Source organism: Lissotriton helveticus, chromosome 8, assembly GCF_964261635.1.
Source record: "Lissotriton helveticus chromosome 8, aLisHel1.1, whole genome shotgun sequence".
In the NCBI taxonomy this organism is placed as follows: Eukaryota; Metazoa; Chordata; class Amphibia; order Caudata; family Salamandridae; genus Lissotriton; species Lissotriton helveticus.
The window spans coordinates 21,101,757-21,117,903 of NC_136069.1; the positions used below are offsets into that span (position 1 = coordinate 21,101,757).

The window sequence follows — 16,147 nt, forward strand, 5'->3', positions numbered from 1 at the left end:
GTGCCTCAGACACTATGCACGTTTGTAGATAATTTTGTAAAGTGTTTGCCTATTAATCGAGTGAGTGAGTGACTGAATTGATGCAGCTGGGCCGCAAACATGTCTTTTAGAGGTCCACTTCTGGGCTGCCCTTCTGGAGGGAGACCGAAAGAAGGCAGATTAGTTTCATTGTCGTCTGGCATTGGTTGATGCGAACCCGAAGTAACCCTGCCTTACCCTTAAAGAGAGAGTGTCATGTTCTACTCTTGAAGTAACATCTGCTGCCTGGGGTAGATATTGCTGGCAAAATATTACAGTTTGGTGGAAAAGGACCGGCTTCAAGTATTGGTGAAGCATAAAGACTTAGTTTGGAAAACACCTCAGTGCTAGTGACTGTACTAGTCAAGGGTTAATACCCAGTAAATGCTTGGAGAGCCAAATGCGACACTTATTGATCAGATTCACATAGCTCGTCAAGACACCAGAGCTGCTAGGACCAGGCTTCTTTCTGTAACTTACAGACGTATTCATATTTTGCTGCTTATTGAGGCTTGCAATGGCGAAGAGAAGTGTTCATGGTTCTTGGAAGGCAGTAGTGATAGCCAAGTAGGAAGTGCGCTTCATACCCCTGGCGAGATCACAAAGCACCCTGACTAGGGTAGGATTACTGGCACCCCTTTCCGAGTGTATGGATGCATTGGTCCGAGGCATGCATCGGGGGAGGGCGGTGCATGAGGTTCCGAGAAACCCTTCAAATATCGAGCTACAACTTGGAAGCTGCACAGATTGCGCACATTGCTTTGAAGGTGATACGTCTTGTTACTAGCAGCCAGTGTAAGGAGCATTGTCTTGGTGAGAGGTGTCTGAATGGGGAGAGTTGAGTTTGAGTTCTGCAGCAGCATTATGAACGCTCTATACCTTATAGGAACAGTGGTGGTCCAAGCATTCACCACTGGGATAGCCTGGATGGGAGCGCCCCAAGGACATAGGAGATAATGCCCTGGAGTTTTGCCAGAAACTGAAGTATGGCAAACTTGTGTTAAGCGCTTTGTTTTAAAACCTGGTTAACTTGTGCTGTGAGTTAGTCTGGGGTCCATGATTCTATTGTTGATGCCAGTGAGTAGCAAAGGGGGTGGAGGACAGGACTACGCGCCCCAGCATCGTTTGCGCCGTTGCCGCATTAGCAGTTCCACGCCCGGAGACGCTTCATAACTCTGCCAGGGCTCCTGCAGCGTGGGACACCAGTGTGTAGCAGAGGGAACAGAGGACCAGGACTACGTGCCCCAGCATCCTTTGCGGCCGTTGCGGCATCCATAGTTCAGCGCCCAGAGGCGCTTCATAACCCGCGCAGGGCTCCCGCAGCGCGGGACACTACTGTGTAGCAGAGGGGCAGAAGACTAGGACTACGTGCCCCAGTATCCTGTGCGGCCATTGCTGCGTCAGCAGTTCCACGCCCAGTGGCGCTTCATAACCCGGCCAGGGCTCCCACAGCGCCGGACGTATGCAGGCGCGCCCTGGCAAACCCCGGGCCAAGGGCGGCCCAGTCTGCATCCGTCCGTGGCCGATCTTGCTTGGGCTGGGCCCACTCTCTTGGCCCCCGTTAGCCAGATATTATATGTTGGAGCTGCCTTTCTGTAATATCTGCACAGAGGTCAAGGAATTGGTTTGCGACCGGCTGCTAGTTATTGTCAACCGAACCCCCCAGATGTGAGTACCTACCAAGCATTTTGAGACATTATCACTTTACCCCTTGGTCGGGAGGTGGGTTTACCAGATAAAGGTAACATGGGGAAGAGGAAAGCTGCACCCACGAGCTCCCGGCAGGGTTCATACCATGGAACTATTGACGCTTTTTTGTTAAAAGTGGTGGCAATCAGGGCTGCTTGGGTTCCAGAGTGGAATACGTTTTGGTAGTGTGAGAGGTTTGTTTCTACCATAAATGAATAGTTCAGTAATGTACTGCAATTGGGGCTTGTCTGAGTGACTCAACTCTTGTCGTCACACTTTATTTGAAACTGTTTCTCATATGCTCTTTTTCAGGTTCCAAAGTGATCCTTTCCTTGAACTCATTTGCACAGTTGAAGAATTTACATTTTGACCCTCCAAATGCGGTGGTGCATGTTGGTGGGTGGCTTTCTCTGGAGTTGACTTTGCAGAGCCACATGCCCGTTGCAGTGCAGGTGGACAGTGTCTGCATCTTGGTTCACTTCAGCATCGAGAAGAACAGCTACCGCAAAACCGCCGAGTGGCTAACCAAGCACAAGACCTCCAATGGCATCATCAGTTTCCCAAGTGAGATGTCGGTCTTCCCCTCTTCCCAGAACAATGTGCCTACGATAGAGCTGTACGAGATGTACGAGAAAAGCCCTTCGGACAGCTCTCTCAACACGACAGGGATTATCTGCAGGAACGCCCACATGCTGCTGCGACACCAGGAGAGCAACTCCTCTTTGGACCTGCCCTCTGGAGTGTCACTGGAAGAGGGCGCCAACACGTTGAAATGTAGCAATGTCGCGCTGCAACCTGGAGTCAACGTGTTAACATTTAGGACACAGGTATGGGGAGGGAATGTATGCTTGGTACTGGTGAAAAGTGCTGCATTTGCCCGACAGGGGTTCTCTTGCTTGCCCTTCCTGGTGGCAGGACCAGACATTTTACAATACATTGGGTAATGATGCATAAAGAATGCCGGTGCAAAGGTAAGATTACAGTAATCAGTGAAAGAACGGTTTGTGGCACTTTAGCTACTTGATGGCCACCAAGCATTCCTCATGTTCCAGTCTTCTAAATGTTGGATGGCTCAAGACCATCAGTCAGCATGTTGAGGAGGTGCCAGTTACGGATTGTGGATTCTGGCATTATTTGGTAAAATATTGTCGATACAATTATTTTAACCGCATGCGCGCTAGCGGTTTTCCCGCTGCGCACTGCGATTTTGAAAATCGCGCGTTACACGACGGGCTCAGCTCGTCATCCGCGTAGCCCACGTTACGCTCATGAAGAGCTGAGCTCGTCATGAGCGCAGAAGAGGTTAAGTCCAAACACTAGAAACGGTGATGTCCAGTGATCAAGAGTTCCTACAGATAAAGGATTTATTGTTAAAGGAATGCGACAAGGCTGCACCCAGTTAACATTTGATGGAGAGTAAGTGCATCAAGGCACTTTTAGTTTTGAATTTTATATAGTGCTGCATTATGTGTGGGTTTGTGGGCAAAGTGTTTGGTACGTAGCAGCTGAGACATCAGAAGGTGCTCAGAATCTAAGAATTGTGGACTCTGTGTGAAAAATAAAAATGTCATTGTTAAAGTATCAAAATACTGGGGGCTGCTGGGATTTTGACATGCAGCTGCAGTACACAAGCGTAGGTGAGAAAGCGATGTAGTTATCCAAAGCTCAGAAAATAATGATGACCTATTTGAGATGGAGGACGTGAGAAAATAATGGAGGGGGGAAGAATAATCAAGTATTGAATTGCAGTTCAGACCGAAATGACAGACATGGAAAATGTACATTTGTGGTTATGAGACACTAATCCATGCAAGATGTGGGAGTTGGTAAAGCACAATGCATGTAAACGGGGGTTGATATTTCATGATTGGTGTGTGGGTTTTGATCGGAACTACATATAAAGTAAGCATAAGAAATACTAGTCTGGTATAGGTGTAGAAAAATACTTTGTTGTTATAATGATTTAATTGTAGGGTCACTAGATAAGATGGGAAGATTGCATTTGATTAAGTCTAAGTAACCTTTTGAGTGGTTATTTTCTAGTGACTAAAATTGGAGGATCTATAATTGATAAACTTGAAGTTCAGTTTGAAGGTAAAAGATATGGAAGAGTGATCTGGGACATGGAAACAATTGAATTAGTTTCACAAAAGGGAAGAAACTGAGCCAGTATTCTAGCTCTATGGACAAATGCATCCGCGAGGCACATGTTTGTGTGTGAGGAGATTGATGGTCACAGCTTCAAATCCAAATGAGCCTGCTTGGCCTCACACCCTTCAGAGGACGATGAGATGAGTTGATCATATACGAAATAGTTATAATTCTATATGTTTTAAATCTGATGCCATTGTGAGTTGAGAGGTATGAAAATGTAATAATGGAAATCGTTAGTGGTGTTAAGGGTAGAGAAGCTTTGAAGAGTTAATGAATTATAAGACAAAAAGTGCAGTAGAGGGACAGGCATCAAAAAAGGCAATAGAGAAAGCTGGAGTACCTAGTTGCAGAGTCCAACACAAAATTGTGAAATTGGGCTTAAAGTATTGGATGTCAGTCAGTACTGGATGGGTCCTGTAATCAAAACAATAATGGATATCATAACGATGGGGAGTTATATACAAGTGTTAGTTGAAACTTTACAGAAGGGTAGTGTTAAGAATCAGGTTTGGGATTTTATAAGAAGACATACGAAGTTTATAGATGGCACCGACCTTCTTGGTAACAGTCTAAATATGAACAAACCAAACAGGTAGTTGAAAACAATTTTGTTGCGCCTGATGAAGTTGGGAGAAGTAGTAGAATTAATGTATGTCTGCCTGCCTATATGTTGGTATTTGTAAAGCGCAAAGCCAGCTCGAAAGTAAAAGCGCACTGAATTGGGGCCTGCCCCTTGAAGATAGTCATTGGTGAAGGTCATATTTGGTGCTCCTTGAACAGGTCGGTCTTCAGCTGTTTCTGAATTGTAGAAGAGTCGGTGCTGATCTGATGTAGAAAAGGATTCTCTTTCAGATTCTAAGAGCATGAATGGAGAAGGCCTACTTTCTGGATTTTCCTTTAATGTAATGTTTTGTCTCCAGTCTGTCAATATTCAGACTCATGTTCTGGCATTGTCCCCTAGATGTGTCTAGTTTGTTAGTTAAGTAAGCTGCGGTCTTGGTGTGGAGCGCAGCTAGTTTTGAAGATGATCCTGGCACAAACGGTAGCTTGTGCAGGTCTTTTACGGTTGATGCGACATGGTCAAATTTCTTCAAGTCCTTAATGTGTGTGCTTCTTTGTGTAGGATACCTTTCAGGGGTGCTTGGGAGACTGCTGAACAAGACATGCCTCCATCCAGACTGGAGAGGACTAAGGACTGTACAGTTGTTCTGAAGTTATCTCCTAGGAGAAACAGCTTCTCCTCTTCAAGAGGGAGAGTATTAGAAAGGGGGTAGCATGGTGCAGAGCGGGCGGGCCAAACTCCAGAGGACATGTGTGAAGCATCCACGCAGTACACACAGGCGACACACAAGGCACACCACAAAAAGAGACCACACCAGTTTGGGTGAAAAAAATAAGTGTGTTACCAGATCAACACAGTAGAACGTAATCACAGTGGCATGTAAACGGTGCCAGCCGGCACTGGGTAATGGGTTGTTCGGGGACTATTTACAGGGCAGCGCCAAACGGGCCGCTGCCAGAACCATCGCTGGTATAGTTCGGGTGAAGGGCAAATGAAAAAGTTAAATTCAACAGTCTCAATCCTGTAATGAAGATAGCAGCCATAAACATTAGGCAGACTCCATTAACAGTGGCATAACCTTAGTATGGAAAACATCACCCGAGGACATAATGATCTTGTCCTTAGACCTCAACATACTCCTTAAGCAGACTCCTTGGCATGACACATGAGCAGGGGGCCCAGGATAACGCATCCGGTCAGTACATGAACTCACTATGCGCCAGCCGGGAAGGAAAACATTAGGCATGTAACACATTTAGCATGTAAGCAGCAGGCCTAGAGACACATGCGGCATGTATGAATACACTCCTCGTAACACTAGCCGGATTACACACTAGGCAGGAAAACATCCGGTTAGGCAGGAACCAAGAGTATAAAGCCTGAGCCACCCCTTGGACATATCAGCGGCTTACATAACCTTTTCCAGAAACCTGGGGGCATAGTCTCATTAACAGTAGTAACATTAGACCTGAACAGGTTACCAGGGGCAACATTTCCATCAACCCAAAAGCAGTGTCTGCAGGCACATGATGCATTCAGATAGGCTGGAGGTATTTTAGCAGCAGGGCGTCACACCTAGCATTCTCATGGACCACCTTGGGCATAAAGTGGGAGACAGCAACCTGAGCATACAACAAAGCCATGCGTTAGACGGCAATCATGAGGCGGGGAATCCCCTTATGCTTTCAACCAGCGGGGAGCTATACCTAACATATCCTCAGCATTAAACCACCTTATGCTGTCAATCATCTGGGGCCTCGCAAGTCCAGGCACTGTGTGCCCCCAATCGTTGCCACTGCCCACTGTCCAGCAGGGCAGTGGTGTCACGTAAAGTTAGTTTCCGGGTCCAGTTGGAGCCCCTATGGGCCCCAAACACAGGTGGCTGCTCGATGCAGCTGCCCACTTCCAGTCGGGCCAGCTGGGTACAGTAACTCAGGCCAGCCCGAAGAACATGGGGGGGGGGGGTTCCCTCTTCGGCGGTTCTCCAACGACCAAGACCCCCACAACGAGAACTGGTCCTGGGGGCGGGCACCGACCCTGTGCCCCGACACACCCTCCGACCACAGACTGACTGATCCCCCATTCACAGGGCTCTCCTGGGCTCTGCCCCTTTCCGCAGCAGGCTGGGCGGCAGGCGCGGGGCTTTCCTTTCCAACCGGGAGTTCCGCGGTTCACTTGCAGCACTTTCTTGGATGGGGGGGGGAGGCGGGGTAGGCTCCCGCTCCACTAGGGCTTCCTCCGGCCCGGTTCCTGTTGCGCGGGCAATGTCCCGTCACAGGCGAACTTCTTGCTTCGCTGTCCGGTGCGGGGGCACTGACCGGCGGGGTGGGCTCCTGCTCCGGTCATCTTCACAAGCGGGGCTCCCTCGTCACCACGGGAGCCCCGTCTCCTTCCGGCTTCTTCCTGTTTCCTTCCTGGCAGGGCAGGACTTCCGGGGGGACGCTCCAGCCGGCACCAATCCCAGCGCGGCTCCCCTTACGTCGCGGGGAAGCCCGTGCGGGACTCCGGAGCCTCCCGGGCCGCTGCGGTGATCTTGGGCAGCTCTGCGGTGCGGGGTAGGCTCCCGCTGCAGTACCCAACCAGCAGTTACCCCCGGCGCAACTCGTCCGCGGCGGTGAGTCACGGTGACGATGAGGGGTAGGCTCCCCCTTACTCTGGAATGGACGGCGGGGTGGGCACCGGTCGTAGTTTGAAGTTAAACTGTTCCGCTGGGCTGCGGCGGTGAATCCTTCTTGGCGGCAAAGCGCGGGGTAGGCTCCCGCCGCGTTTCCCCACATGCAGAGGCAGTTCTCCCAGGCTGCGGCGGTGATCGCTGGGAGTTACTCGGTCCCACAATGAGGGGAAGGCTCCCTCCAAATTAGTGTAAAAACCACGGGGTAGGCTCCTGCTGGTTTAAATAAACATACCAATGCGGGGTAGGCACCCGCTTCTTCTGGGGCATGCCAAGCGCCGCCACTACGCGGCGTGCGTCCACGCTTCTTCTTGGACAAAATTAACATAAAGCACTGCAGAAATCAGCTCCTCACCTCTGGGGCCGGCAATATAGCGCTGCACTCACCAAGCGCTTGTCAACAGGCCGTATAGGGACAAAAGATAGCACTCTTCTTCACTGGCACTTGTAGTAGCGCTCCTTCCTTCTTCAGGGGCCAGGTAGCAGAGCAGCAGGCACTACTGGGTAAGGTCAGCATTCAGTGGGCACTCTACAGGACCGGGCGGTAGGCTTTAAATGTCATCCTCCACTGTAGCATGGCACTCCTCCTGTACAGCAGCCTGTACTCCTGCAGTGGGGCTTCCACTAGCCCTGGGGACAGCAGAGGGGTTTCAGTTAGGGCCAGGGTCCAGCCCAGAGGCCCAAGTGGCGGTACCCCATGGCAACAGGTCCCCTCACGTTCATGTCCCTGATCTGTCTGAGCACATGGTGGCTTAGCCCCCTTATTTATGCACCCCTCACTCCACCTACCAGACAGTGCCAGAAGCTTCTGGAAGCGTCTGGGGAACTGGTTCTAACTGGCTCTGGGTGAGGAGTAGAGCACCCTGGGTGCCAGGCTTTCCCTCCAAAAGATGTGATGGCTGGGAACCAAACATCTAGACTGCTAACCCACCACAGTCAGGTGGCACAACACACAGCCATGGCATCCATTTTAAGAGTGACATTTCACCAGGGTGCATTTTTACAATGGGGGGGTTAACAAGTGCGCACACCAGGGCATTATATTTACTGTGACCTCTCACACCACACATGGCCTATACAACTCTCTACCATGGGGGAGACATCCTAAAATAGGGGGGTGAAAAGCGAAAATTTTTGGGAAAATGGGCCAAGTCCAACAGAGTGTAACAAAGCAGTCCTAGCCTTCTTGGTGGCATGTTGCTTGAATGAGAGGCTTCTTTCCAGGTTGAATCACAGAGCTTTTTCATAGTGAGCTGCGTGATAGTAAATTGGGTTTGTATGGTGCTATGTGCAAACTTGGGGAATTCAGCCTTTCTGAGGTTTAGCTTAAGGAAGTTAGTTGACATCCAAGATTGGATGAGCTTGAGGGTTGATTTGAGTCTCTGTATGTTAAAGGGTGAAGACCTGTTTAGATTGAGTTGGGTATCATCTGGTTATTGATGAATCTTGAAGCTGCGCTCTGCAAGACTGGGTGCAAAGGTTCCATGTAGAGGTTAAAGATGAGAAGAGGTGTGGTGCAGCAGCCAGGGCGGCTGACTCCGGAACACGGGGCTTACGGTTTGATATCTGGCAGCAGGTTAGCCCAGAACCAAGTGACTCTGGGCAATAGCTCGCCTTATCTTCCCGACGGCCCACCGCGCCGGGACACCTCTCGGAGGCAGCTGTGCGCTTTACAAATGCTGGTATTTGATTTCATTTTCACAAAGCCTGGAAGTGTCTGGGATCTTGTGGAACCTATTTTTCACGAGATAATACTGGTTGGTGAGGAAGGATGCTAACCGTTTCAAGATAATGCCTAAATATTCAATCCATGTTTTCCGGTGTGTAGAGCAACTCTGTAGAGAGGGCAAACAGGACCAGAAAACCGAAGGGGGTCATAATTGACTAATTGGTGTATGGATGTCTCAGTGTTGCGTGTGGTCTGATGCCTGATTGGTTTTCCTGTAGACAGTTATGCTTGCTGATCTGCACCTGTTGCTGGGGGGCAACTGCTTTTTGAATGATTTCCTGTGAGTGGAAGGTGGGTGACAGGGCTATGGTTGTAGATTTTGTCTGGGTGCAGGCATTGTTTCTTTAACAGGACAACTTAAGTGCTACTGGTAGTGTTCCTTGCCTACGGAGGCATTGATAATGTGAAGATTTGAGAGCATCTTATTGGTGTGATTTGATGATAGAAGAATAATAGTGTCCTCTTCATACCTGTTGCCTTACGAAACTTCATGATATTAGAGAGGTGCATGTGCAAGCCTGGATTGAAGGAGGTCTGTTTGTGGTGAGGGAATGGGAATAGCGTGGAATTGAGGGGGTTGTGAAAGTGGTAAAGAAGTTCGATCTCATTTTGTTGATCTTCATGGTGCCGAAGAGATTCATGGCGTTGCACATGTCGACTGAAGCAGAGACTGTGGGTTCTGTGACATTGATGCAGTGTTTAGCAGCCTCGAACAGGACACTTTTTACATGTTAGTATGATTGACATTTCCCCTGAAAGTTGGGAGAAGGTCATTAATGCTCATAGAGAAAGCTTTGTGAAACTGTCCCAGAGAACGGAGAGAAAGTACACAGGGAATGTCTTTCAAGTGGAGTTGATGAGTAGAATTTATTGTTAGTTGAGGATGTTGTTTGATGGATTGGATAATGCATGTGTGGATAGGTAGTGGGCTGATTGGTATGTCTGATTGAGCATAAAACACCTTGGTGTACTCTCCTTATTCATTTTCAGACTAATGATATAGTTTGACAGATTGCGTACTCTAACCTTGTATTTTAGTGCACATGGACCACTGCACCATATCAGTCAAGCGCCGATGTGTGCATGTTGCAGGAGAATGGTCTGAGCCTTTTACATTCATAGGAGAGCCTGCTGGAGTTTGGGTCATGACATTTTACAAAAGAATGAGCTGGAGGAGATGTGTTTTCTCGACTATTGGATACTTTCAACTTGAATTAAAAGGACCTGAAATTTGAGTTGTGACAGTTTTTCACATTGGGTGCGAGATTGTATGAGGCAACCGGTGCATAGAATAATGGCTGCGAACTAAGGAAAGTGGAGCATATTTGAGATTTAAGGAGGTGCTGGTAGATTCGCCATTAATAAGAAAAGTCTGTATTTTTCTAATTTATGACAAGTTCCTTGATATGCTTTAGGTGACAACACTTAATATTTCTAATGGAATGCAGCAGTCCTGTCTCTTGGGGATGCTTTAAAGGGCGTATGTAATACGCAGGCTACGTAGCATCTTACTAAAGATAGCCGGTTGGTAAAACTATTAAATGTGGTTTTGGCAATCCGATGGAAAAAGTAGTGGAATCCTGCTGGGAAACAAGAAAGAATGGCACATACCTGGAATGTAGTGTTATCTTTCATTAAGTGCTATGCTTTGGGCTACATAAAAGTAAATTCTAACTGTGTATTTGCCTGAATTACTCTTTCCACCCCTGGAATATTATGAGTAATACCTTTTTCTTTCCGAACTCTGCTCTAGTCCATTTCTTGAATGCTAGAAGATTTTCCTTTCCTATTCTTCAGTATCTCCCTAGTATCCCTAAGAAGCTACAGAAGATGAGCAACATTAGCTCACCTTTGCTTCTGCTTGTATGTATCGCTGTACATGGTCGACGACCAGCATAAATTCAACCAGTAATAGGAGAGGACGCTGGGCTGTGGATGCTTCATGCCCTCTGATGTAGTGGTGAGTCTTCTACTCCTTCCTAACTGAGCAGCTTTGGGGCAGTCTTGATGGGCAAGGGGTCTGTTCCAAAGCCTGGGTGCAGAGATGGAAAAAGCCTGCTCTCTTGTATTTTCTTTTTTACACCTCTTAGTCTGCAGTCTGATGGTGTCCTGGATCCTGGTGTGCTGAGAGCCACCGGAATAAGTGGTTGTACTGGTCAGGATAGCTCTATAAAATATGCAGCTGGTTTTGAAGATGGTCCAGGCCGGCACGGTGAGCCTGTGGAGTTCCATCAGGACATTTCTTCAGGCCCTCGTTAGGATGTTCTGTGGCATGTAGGATGCCCCTAAAGTGTTTGTGTTCAGGGTGAATCCAAGTGACTTGGCGTTTGGTGAAAGTCGTGGTTCGAAGTCGTCAAGGTTCATGTCATTGAACCAGGTTTGTACTGTATCTGGTTTGGTGTTTTTGGCAAATAACAGGAATTCTTCCTTGTTTGGGTGGTCATCCAGGTCTGCATGATGTGCAAGCATTGTGCGAGGCGTATGTCCTAAGAGGAGGAGTCTTTGTTGTAGACCTGTGATCGCCGGCATATTGTTGAATCTTGATGCTGTTATCTGTGAGTAGACCAGCGAGCGGACCCATGTAAAGGTTGAAGATGACAGGATTCTGTGTGGAACTCTGGGGAACTGCACACATGACCCCACCCCAGAGGTGCACATGTGAGCAAGCTGATGTCAGCCTGAAAGGTAGGAGAAGAACCAGTGAAGGACCCTGCCGGTGTATCCTATTCGAGACTCCAGGGTGTGTATGAGGGTGGAATGATCCACTGTCAAAGGCCGCTGTGCGTCCAGCTTTGTCAGGAGGCAGGGTGACATCTTTATCTGTGGTCAAGAGAGCATAGTCTATGATGTGTAAATTAGAAGTGTCTGTGCTGCAGTGTGATTTCAAGCCAGACTTCTAGTTCTGCAGTGTCTACTTAGACGACGCCCCCCCCCCTCGCACTGACATCAGTTCTTTCTTTTTCCGCACCAGGCAGCGCTGATCCGGAGGAAGCTTGCCCCTTAATCACTTTTTAAATAAACTTTTTTTTACTTTTGTCAACGTCTATTTTTGTGTCTATCGACTCCTGGTAGCACGAGGGATGTCCCATCGTCGGACTGGCTTCAAGCCTTGTGACTCCTGTCACGAATTGATGTCCGTCATGGATCTGCACCTCGTATGCCTCTGGTGCCTGGAGCGCGACCACGACCCGAAGTCGTGCTCCGACTGCCGGCCATGAATCAGAAGGCTTTGCGGGAGCATTCCCGAAAGCTCTTAGAGGCCTCGGCAGTCTGCTCCACGTCGTTCGAGGTCCCGTTCGAGAGGAAGATCTTGGGACCGGTCACGGAGCCACCACCACTCGTCATCGAAGTCTTCGCACACCTCGGGTAAGTCGAAGCACAAGACAAAGGCAAAGAAGCATCGTAGCTCTTCGCCTTCTCCCAGTCCGTCAGCCGATGCGACGCAGGATCCAGAGCGTCGACTCTCTTGTGCTCAGTCTTCGGAGCCTGCGTCTGGGACGGCTCCGTGCTTCCCTCCCTTTCTCAGCACCGGAGCGCCCCTGCCAAGCTTCGAGCTTTTTACGTAGCGCTGCACAGCATCTTTGGGCAACCCAACTCTGCTGGTGCTCCTTCGGGCACTCCGGACTCGGCTGAGGGCCCTGGGCCTTCGATGTTGGCTGCTCTGACCCTTGCGTTGGAGGGCCCCTGAGGATTCAGGCTTGGATCTGATCAACGCTGGTCGACCTCGTGGTAGCTTCCCTGGCACCAATTCCAGTGACAACGCCCTCTGTGCCGCCAACCGGTGTCGACCCAAGCCTCACCCCCCGACTTATACGGCGCAGGACTGACGTTGCTTGACATCTGTACCGACGCCAGAAGGTACGTTTGTGCCTCTGTTTGTTCCTGACATTCCTTATCACCCTAAGTGGCAGCCAGAGGAGTGTGAGGAGGACCGGGATGGGTCTGTAGACCCTTAAGCTGGCCAGCTGGAAGAGCTGGACTGGCGAGAGGAACTTGGTGATGCCAGTGGTTTGGATACCTCCCCAGACCTTGACATGCTCTCACGCCCCCCACCCCTACCATGTCTACAGAGTAGGGAACTTCGTACGCGGTGGTGTTGCGTATGGCGGTCGAGGCCTTGGGCCTGGAGCTTCCTAAGGTGGCAGTCAGGACGAACCTCCTGACAGGGGTACTTCAACCGGCAGCGGCCTCTTTGGAGCCCCTACTGCCTTTTACTGAAGCCCTCACCGACGTCCTTCTAGGCACTTGGTCCAAGCCCAGCACAGGGGCTCCTGTGGACATGATGATTGCCCGGTGCCACCACCGGGCCCTGGGCGCGACCCACTTTTCCTCTCCCATCACCCGACCCCGAGAGCTTGGTCGTCCAAGCCTCGTCTTCCAAGGGCACATCCCCTACTGCTCCCCCAGATAGGGAATCCAAGAAGCTGGACCTCCTTGGGAAGAAGATGCTTTTTATCACCAGCTTGGTGCTGCGGTCGGTGAACACTGCATGCCTCTTGGGCCGTAATACCAATTTATTGTGGGATACGGTTGCGCAAGTGCTGCCGCAGTGCCCGGAGGAGGCCCGGGGCGTTCTCACCCATGCAGAGGGACGCAGCGAAGTTAACCATTTGCTGTGAGCTCGATACCGCCGACTCTCTGGGCAGAACGGACGCCTGGTTGAAGACTAATGATTTCTCCACCCTTCTGGACAAGCCCTTTGATTGCCGTGGCCTGTTCGGTGATAAGGTGGACTCAGCACCCAATTGCTTCAAGGATTTTAAGGCTACGGCCAGATCCTGGGACCTCTCGCCCCATGCAGTATGCCTTTCTCCCCTTTCATGGCTACGGAAGGGGTGCCCCACCGCGTTCCACCCAGTCGAGCCACAGGGCCGTGCAAGCTACCCAGCCATGCAAGGTCCCACGGCTGCGGACGTGGGACCCAGCAACAAGGGTCTGGGGGCCTGCGGGCTAGCTAGTGCACCCATACTTCCCCCCCGCCCCCCCCCACCCCCCCTTCAGCAGCTTCCAAAACCTTCCAGTCCAACCTTTCAGGGCCACCAGAGGCCGGTGGGCTGCAGGATTCGCCATCCCCTCTCCCACTGGCAAAACATCACGTCGGACAGGTGGATTTTGCAGATAGTCCGAAGGGGCTACTCCCTCCCCTTCGAGACTTCCCCTACCTCCATGCCACCATCCTTCCATCGCATGTCGAAGGATCACTTGGCTCATCTCTGCCAGAAAGTTGGAGCGGTCTTGGCCAAGGGAGCTGTCGAAAGGGTACCTGTGCCAGAAGTAGGTTGTGGTTGCTATTCTTACTAGTTTCTGGTACACAAGAAGGACAAAGGCCTGGGTCCTATCTTAGACCTCAGGTTCCTCAACTGCTTCCTCCGGAAAGAGAAGTTCAAAATATTCACATTGGCTCAGGTCTTGTCTGCCCTCGATTCCGGAGACTGGATGGTAGCGTTGAACTTGCAGGACGCCTATTTCCACGTCTTCGACCTGCCAGCCCACAGGCGTTACCTACGGTAGGCCACAAGCACTTTCAGTTACCCTGCTCCGCTTTGGCCTTACCAGCGCCCCTCTGGTGTTCACGAAAGTATTGGCGGTGGTCGCAGCTCATCTGCGCAGATCAGGGGTGCCAGACTACCCCCCCCCCATCGTGACGACTGGATGGTAGCGTTGGACTTGCAGGACGCCTATTTCCACATGTTCGACCTGCCAGCCCACAGGCATTACCTATGGTTCACGGTAGGCCACAAGCACTTTCAGTTTACCCTGCTTTGCTTTGGCCTTACCAGCGCCCTTCTGGTGTTCACAAAAGTATTGGCGGTGGTCGCAGCTCATCTGCGCAGATCAGAGGTGCCAGACTAGCGCTCTTCTCGATGACTTTGGCAGGAAACGGGAGGAGGGAGATGGGGCGGTAGTTCTTGAGGTCGGTGGGGTCCGCTGATGGTTTCTTCAGGAGGGCGCTGAGTTCGGCATGCTTCCAGCTCTCCAGGAAGGTGGCGGTGTTGAAGGACGTGTTGATGATGTCCCGGAGTTGGGGTGCGATGATGTAGTCGGCCTTGTTGAAGACGTGGTGGGGGCATGGGTCGGTTGGTGATCCGGAGTGGATAGTGTTCATCGTGTGGATGGTGTCTTCGGTGCTGAAAGGGGTCCAGGCGCGGAGGGTGGTGGTGGGGGGCGTCGGTTCGGTGGTTGGGTGCATGGTCTGTGCGCCGAAGCTGTTGTGTATGTCTGCGATCTTGCTGTGGAAGAACGAGGCGAGTGGTTTTGTGAGGGAGTGATGTTGTTGTTTCCGGCGCTGGGGTTGGAGAGCTCTTTGACGATGCTGGAGAGTTCTTTGCTGTTGTGTGCGTTGTTGTCTAGTCGTTCCTTGAATGCTGTCTTCTTGGTGGTGTGAATCAGCTGGTGGTGTTTGCGGGTGGTGTGCTTGAGGGCGGTCATGTTGTCTGTAGTCGGGTTTTTTCGCCAGGCTTTCTCGAGGGTACGGCAGTTCTTCTTGGATTTATTGAGGTCGTCGTTGAACCAGGAGGCTTTCTTGCTGCCTGGCCTGCTGGGATGGTTTTTCAGCGGTGCGAGGTCGTCAGCGCAATTGGTGATCCACCGTGTGAGGTTGTTGGCTGCTTGGTTGTGGTCCGTTGAGCTGGCGGGAGGGTTCTGGTTCAGTGATGTGGTGAGCTGGTCGGTGGTGATCTTGATCCAGCTCCTGCGGGGAACCTGTTGCGGGTGGTGGTGAGTCGTGGTCCTTCTGAAGCTGAAGTGGACGCAGCTTTGGTCTGTCCAGTGGAGTCCGGTGGAGTGGCTGAAGGAGATGTACTTGCTGGAGGAGAAGACTGGATCAAGCGTGTGGCCGGCGTAGTGGGTGGGGGTGTTTACCAGTTGCTTGAGTCCGAGGTTGGCGAGGTTGTCCAGCAGGGTGGTGGTGGTGTTGTCGTTGTTGTTCTCCAGGTGGAAGTTGAGGTCCCCTAGGAGGATGTAGTCAGCGGAGGGGAGGGCGTGTGGGCTGATGAAGTCTGCGATGTCTTCGCTGAATTGTGTGCGGGGTCTTGGGGGTCTGTAGATGAGGGTGCCTCTGAGTGTGGTCTTGGGGTCGGTGTGTATCTGGAAGTGAAGATGATCGGCGTCTGTGAGGGTGTCGTCGGAGTTGGTCGTGATGCGGATGGTGTTCTTGTGGACGATGGCGATGCCTCCTCCAATCTGGTTGACGCGGTCCCTCCGGGTGATCTTGTATCCGTCCGGGATGGCGATGGCGGGCGCTGAGGAGGCGTTCATCCAAGTTTCCGTGAGGAAGGCGACGTCTGGATATGTGGTGTCGAGCAGGTTCCAGAGTTCCACGGTG

At 50.9% G+C, this 16,147-nt stretch overlaps 1 protein-coding gene across 2 annotated transcripts in view; it reads left to right on the top strand.

The window, feature by feature from the left end:
* The window catches only part of TRAPPC10 (trafficking protein particle complex subunit 10), a 316,755-nt gene that overhangs the window by 202,413 nt on the left and 98,195 nt on the right, over nt 1–16,147 (top strand). For both annotated transcript variants that reach the window (XR_013599693.1, XM_078656407.1), the window contains exon 14: nt 2,020–2,534. Coding sequence is in view for 1 of the 2 variants with exons in the window: in XM_078656407.1 (XP_078512533.1) it covers nt 2,020–2,534 (515 nt within the window). In the remaining variant the exon portion in view is untranslated. The remainder of the gene's footprint in view (nt 1–2,019; nt 2,535–16,147) is intronic.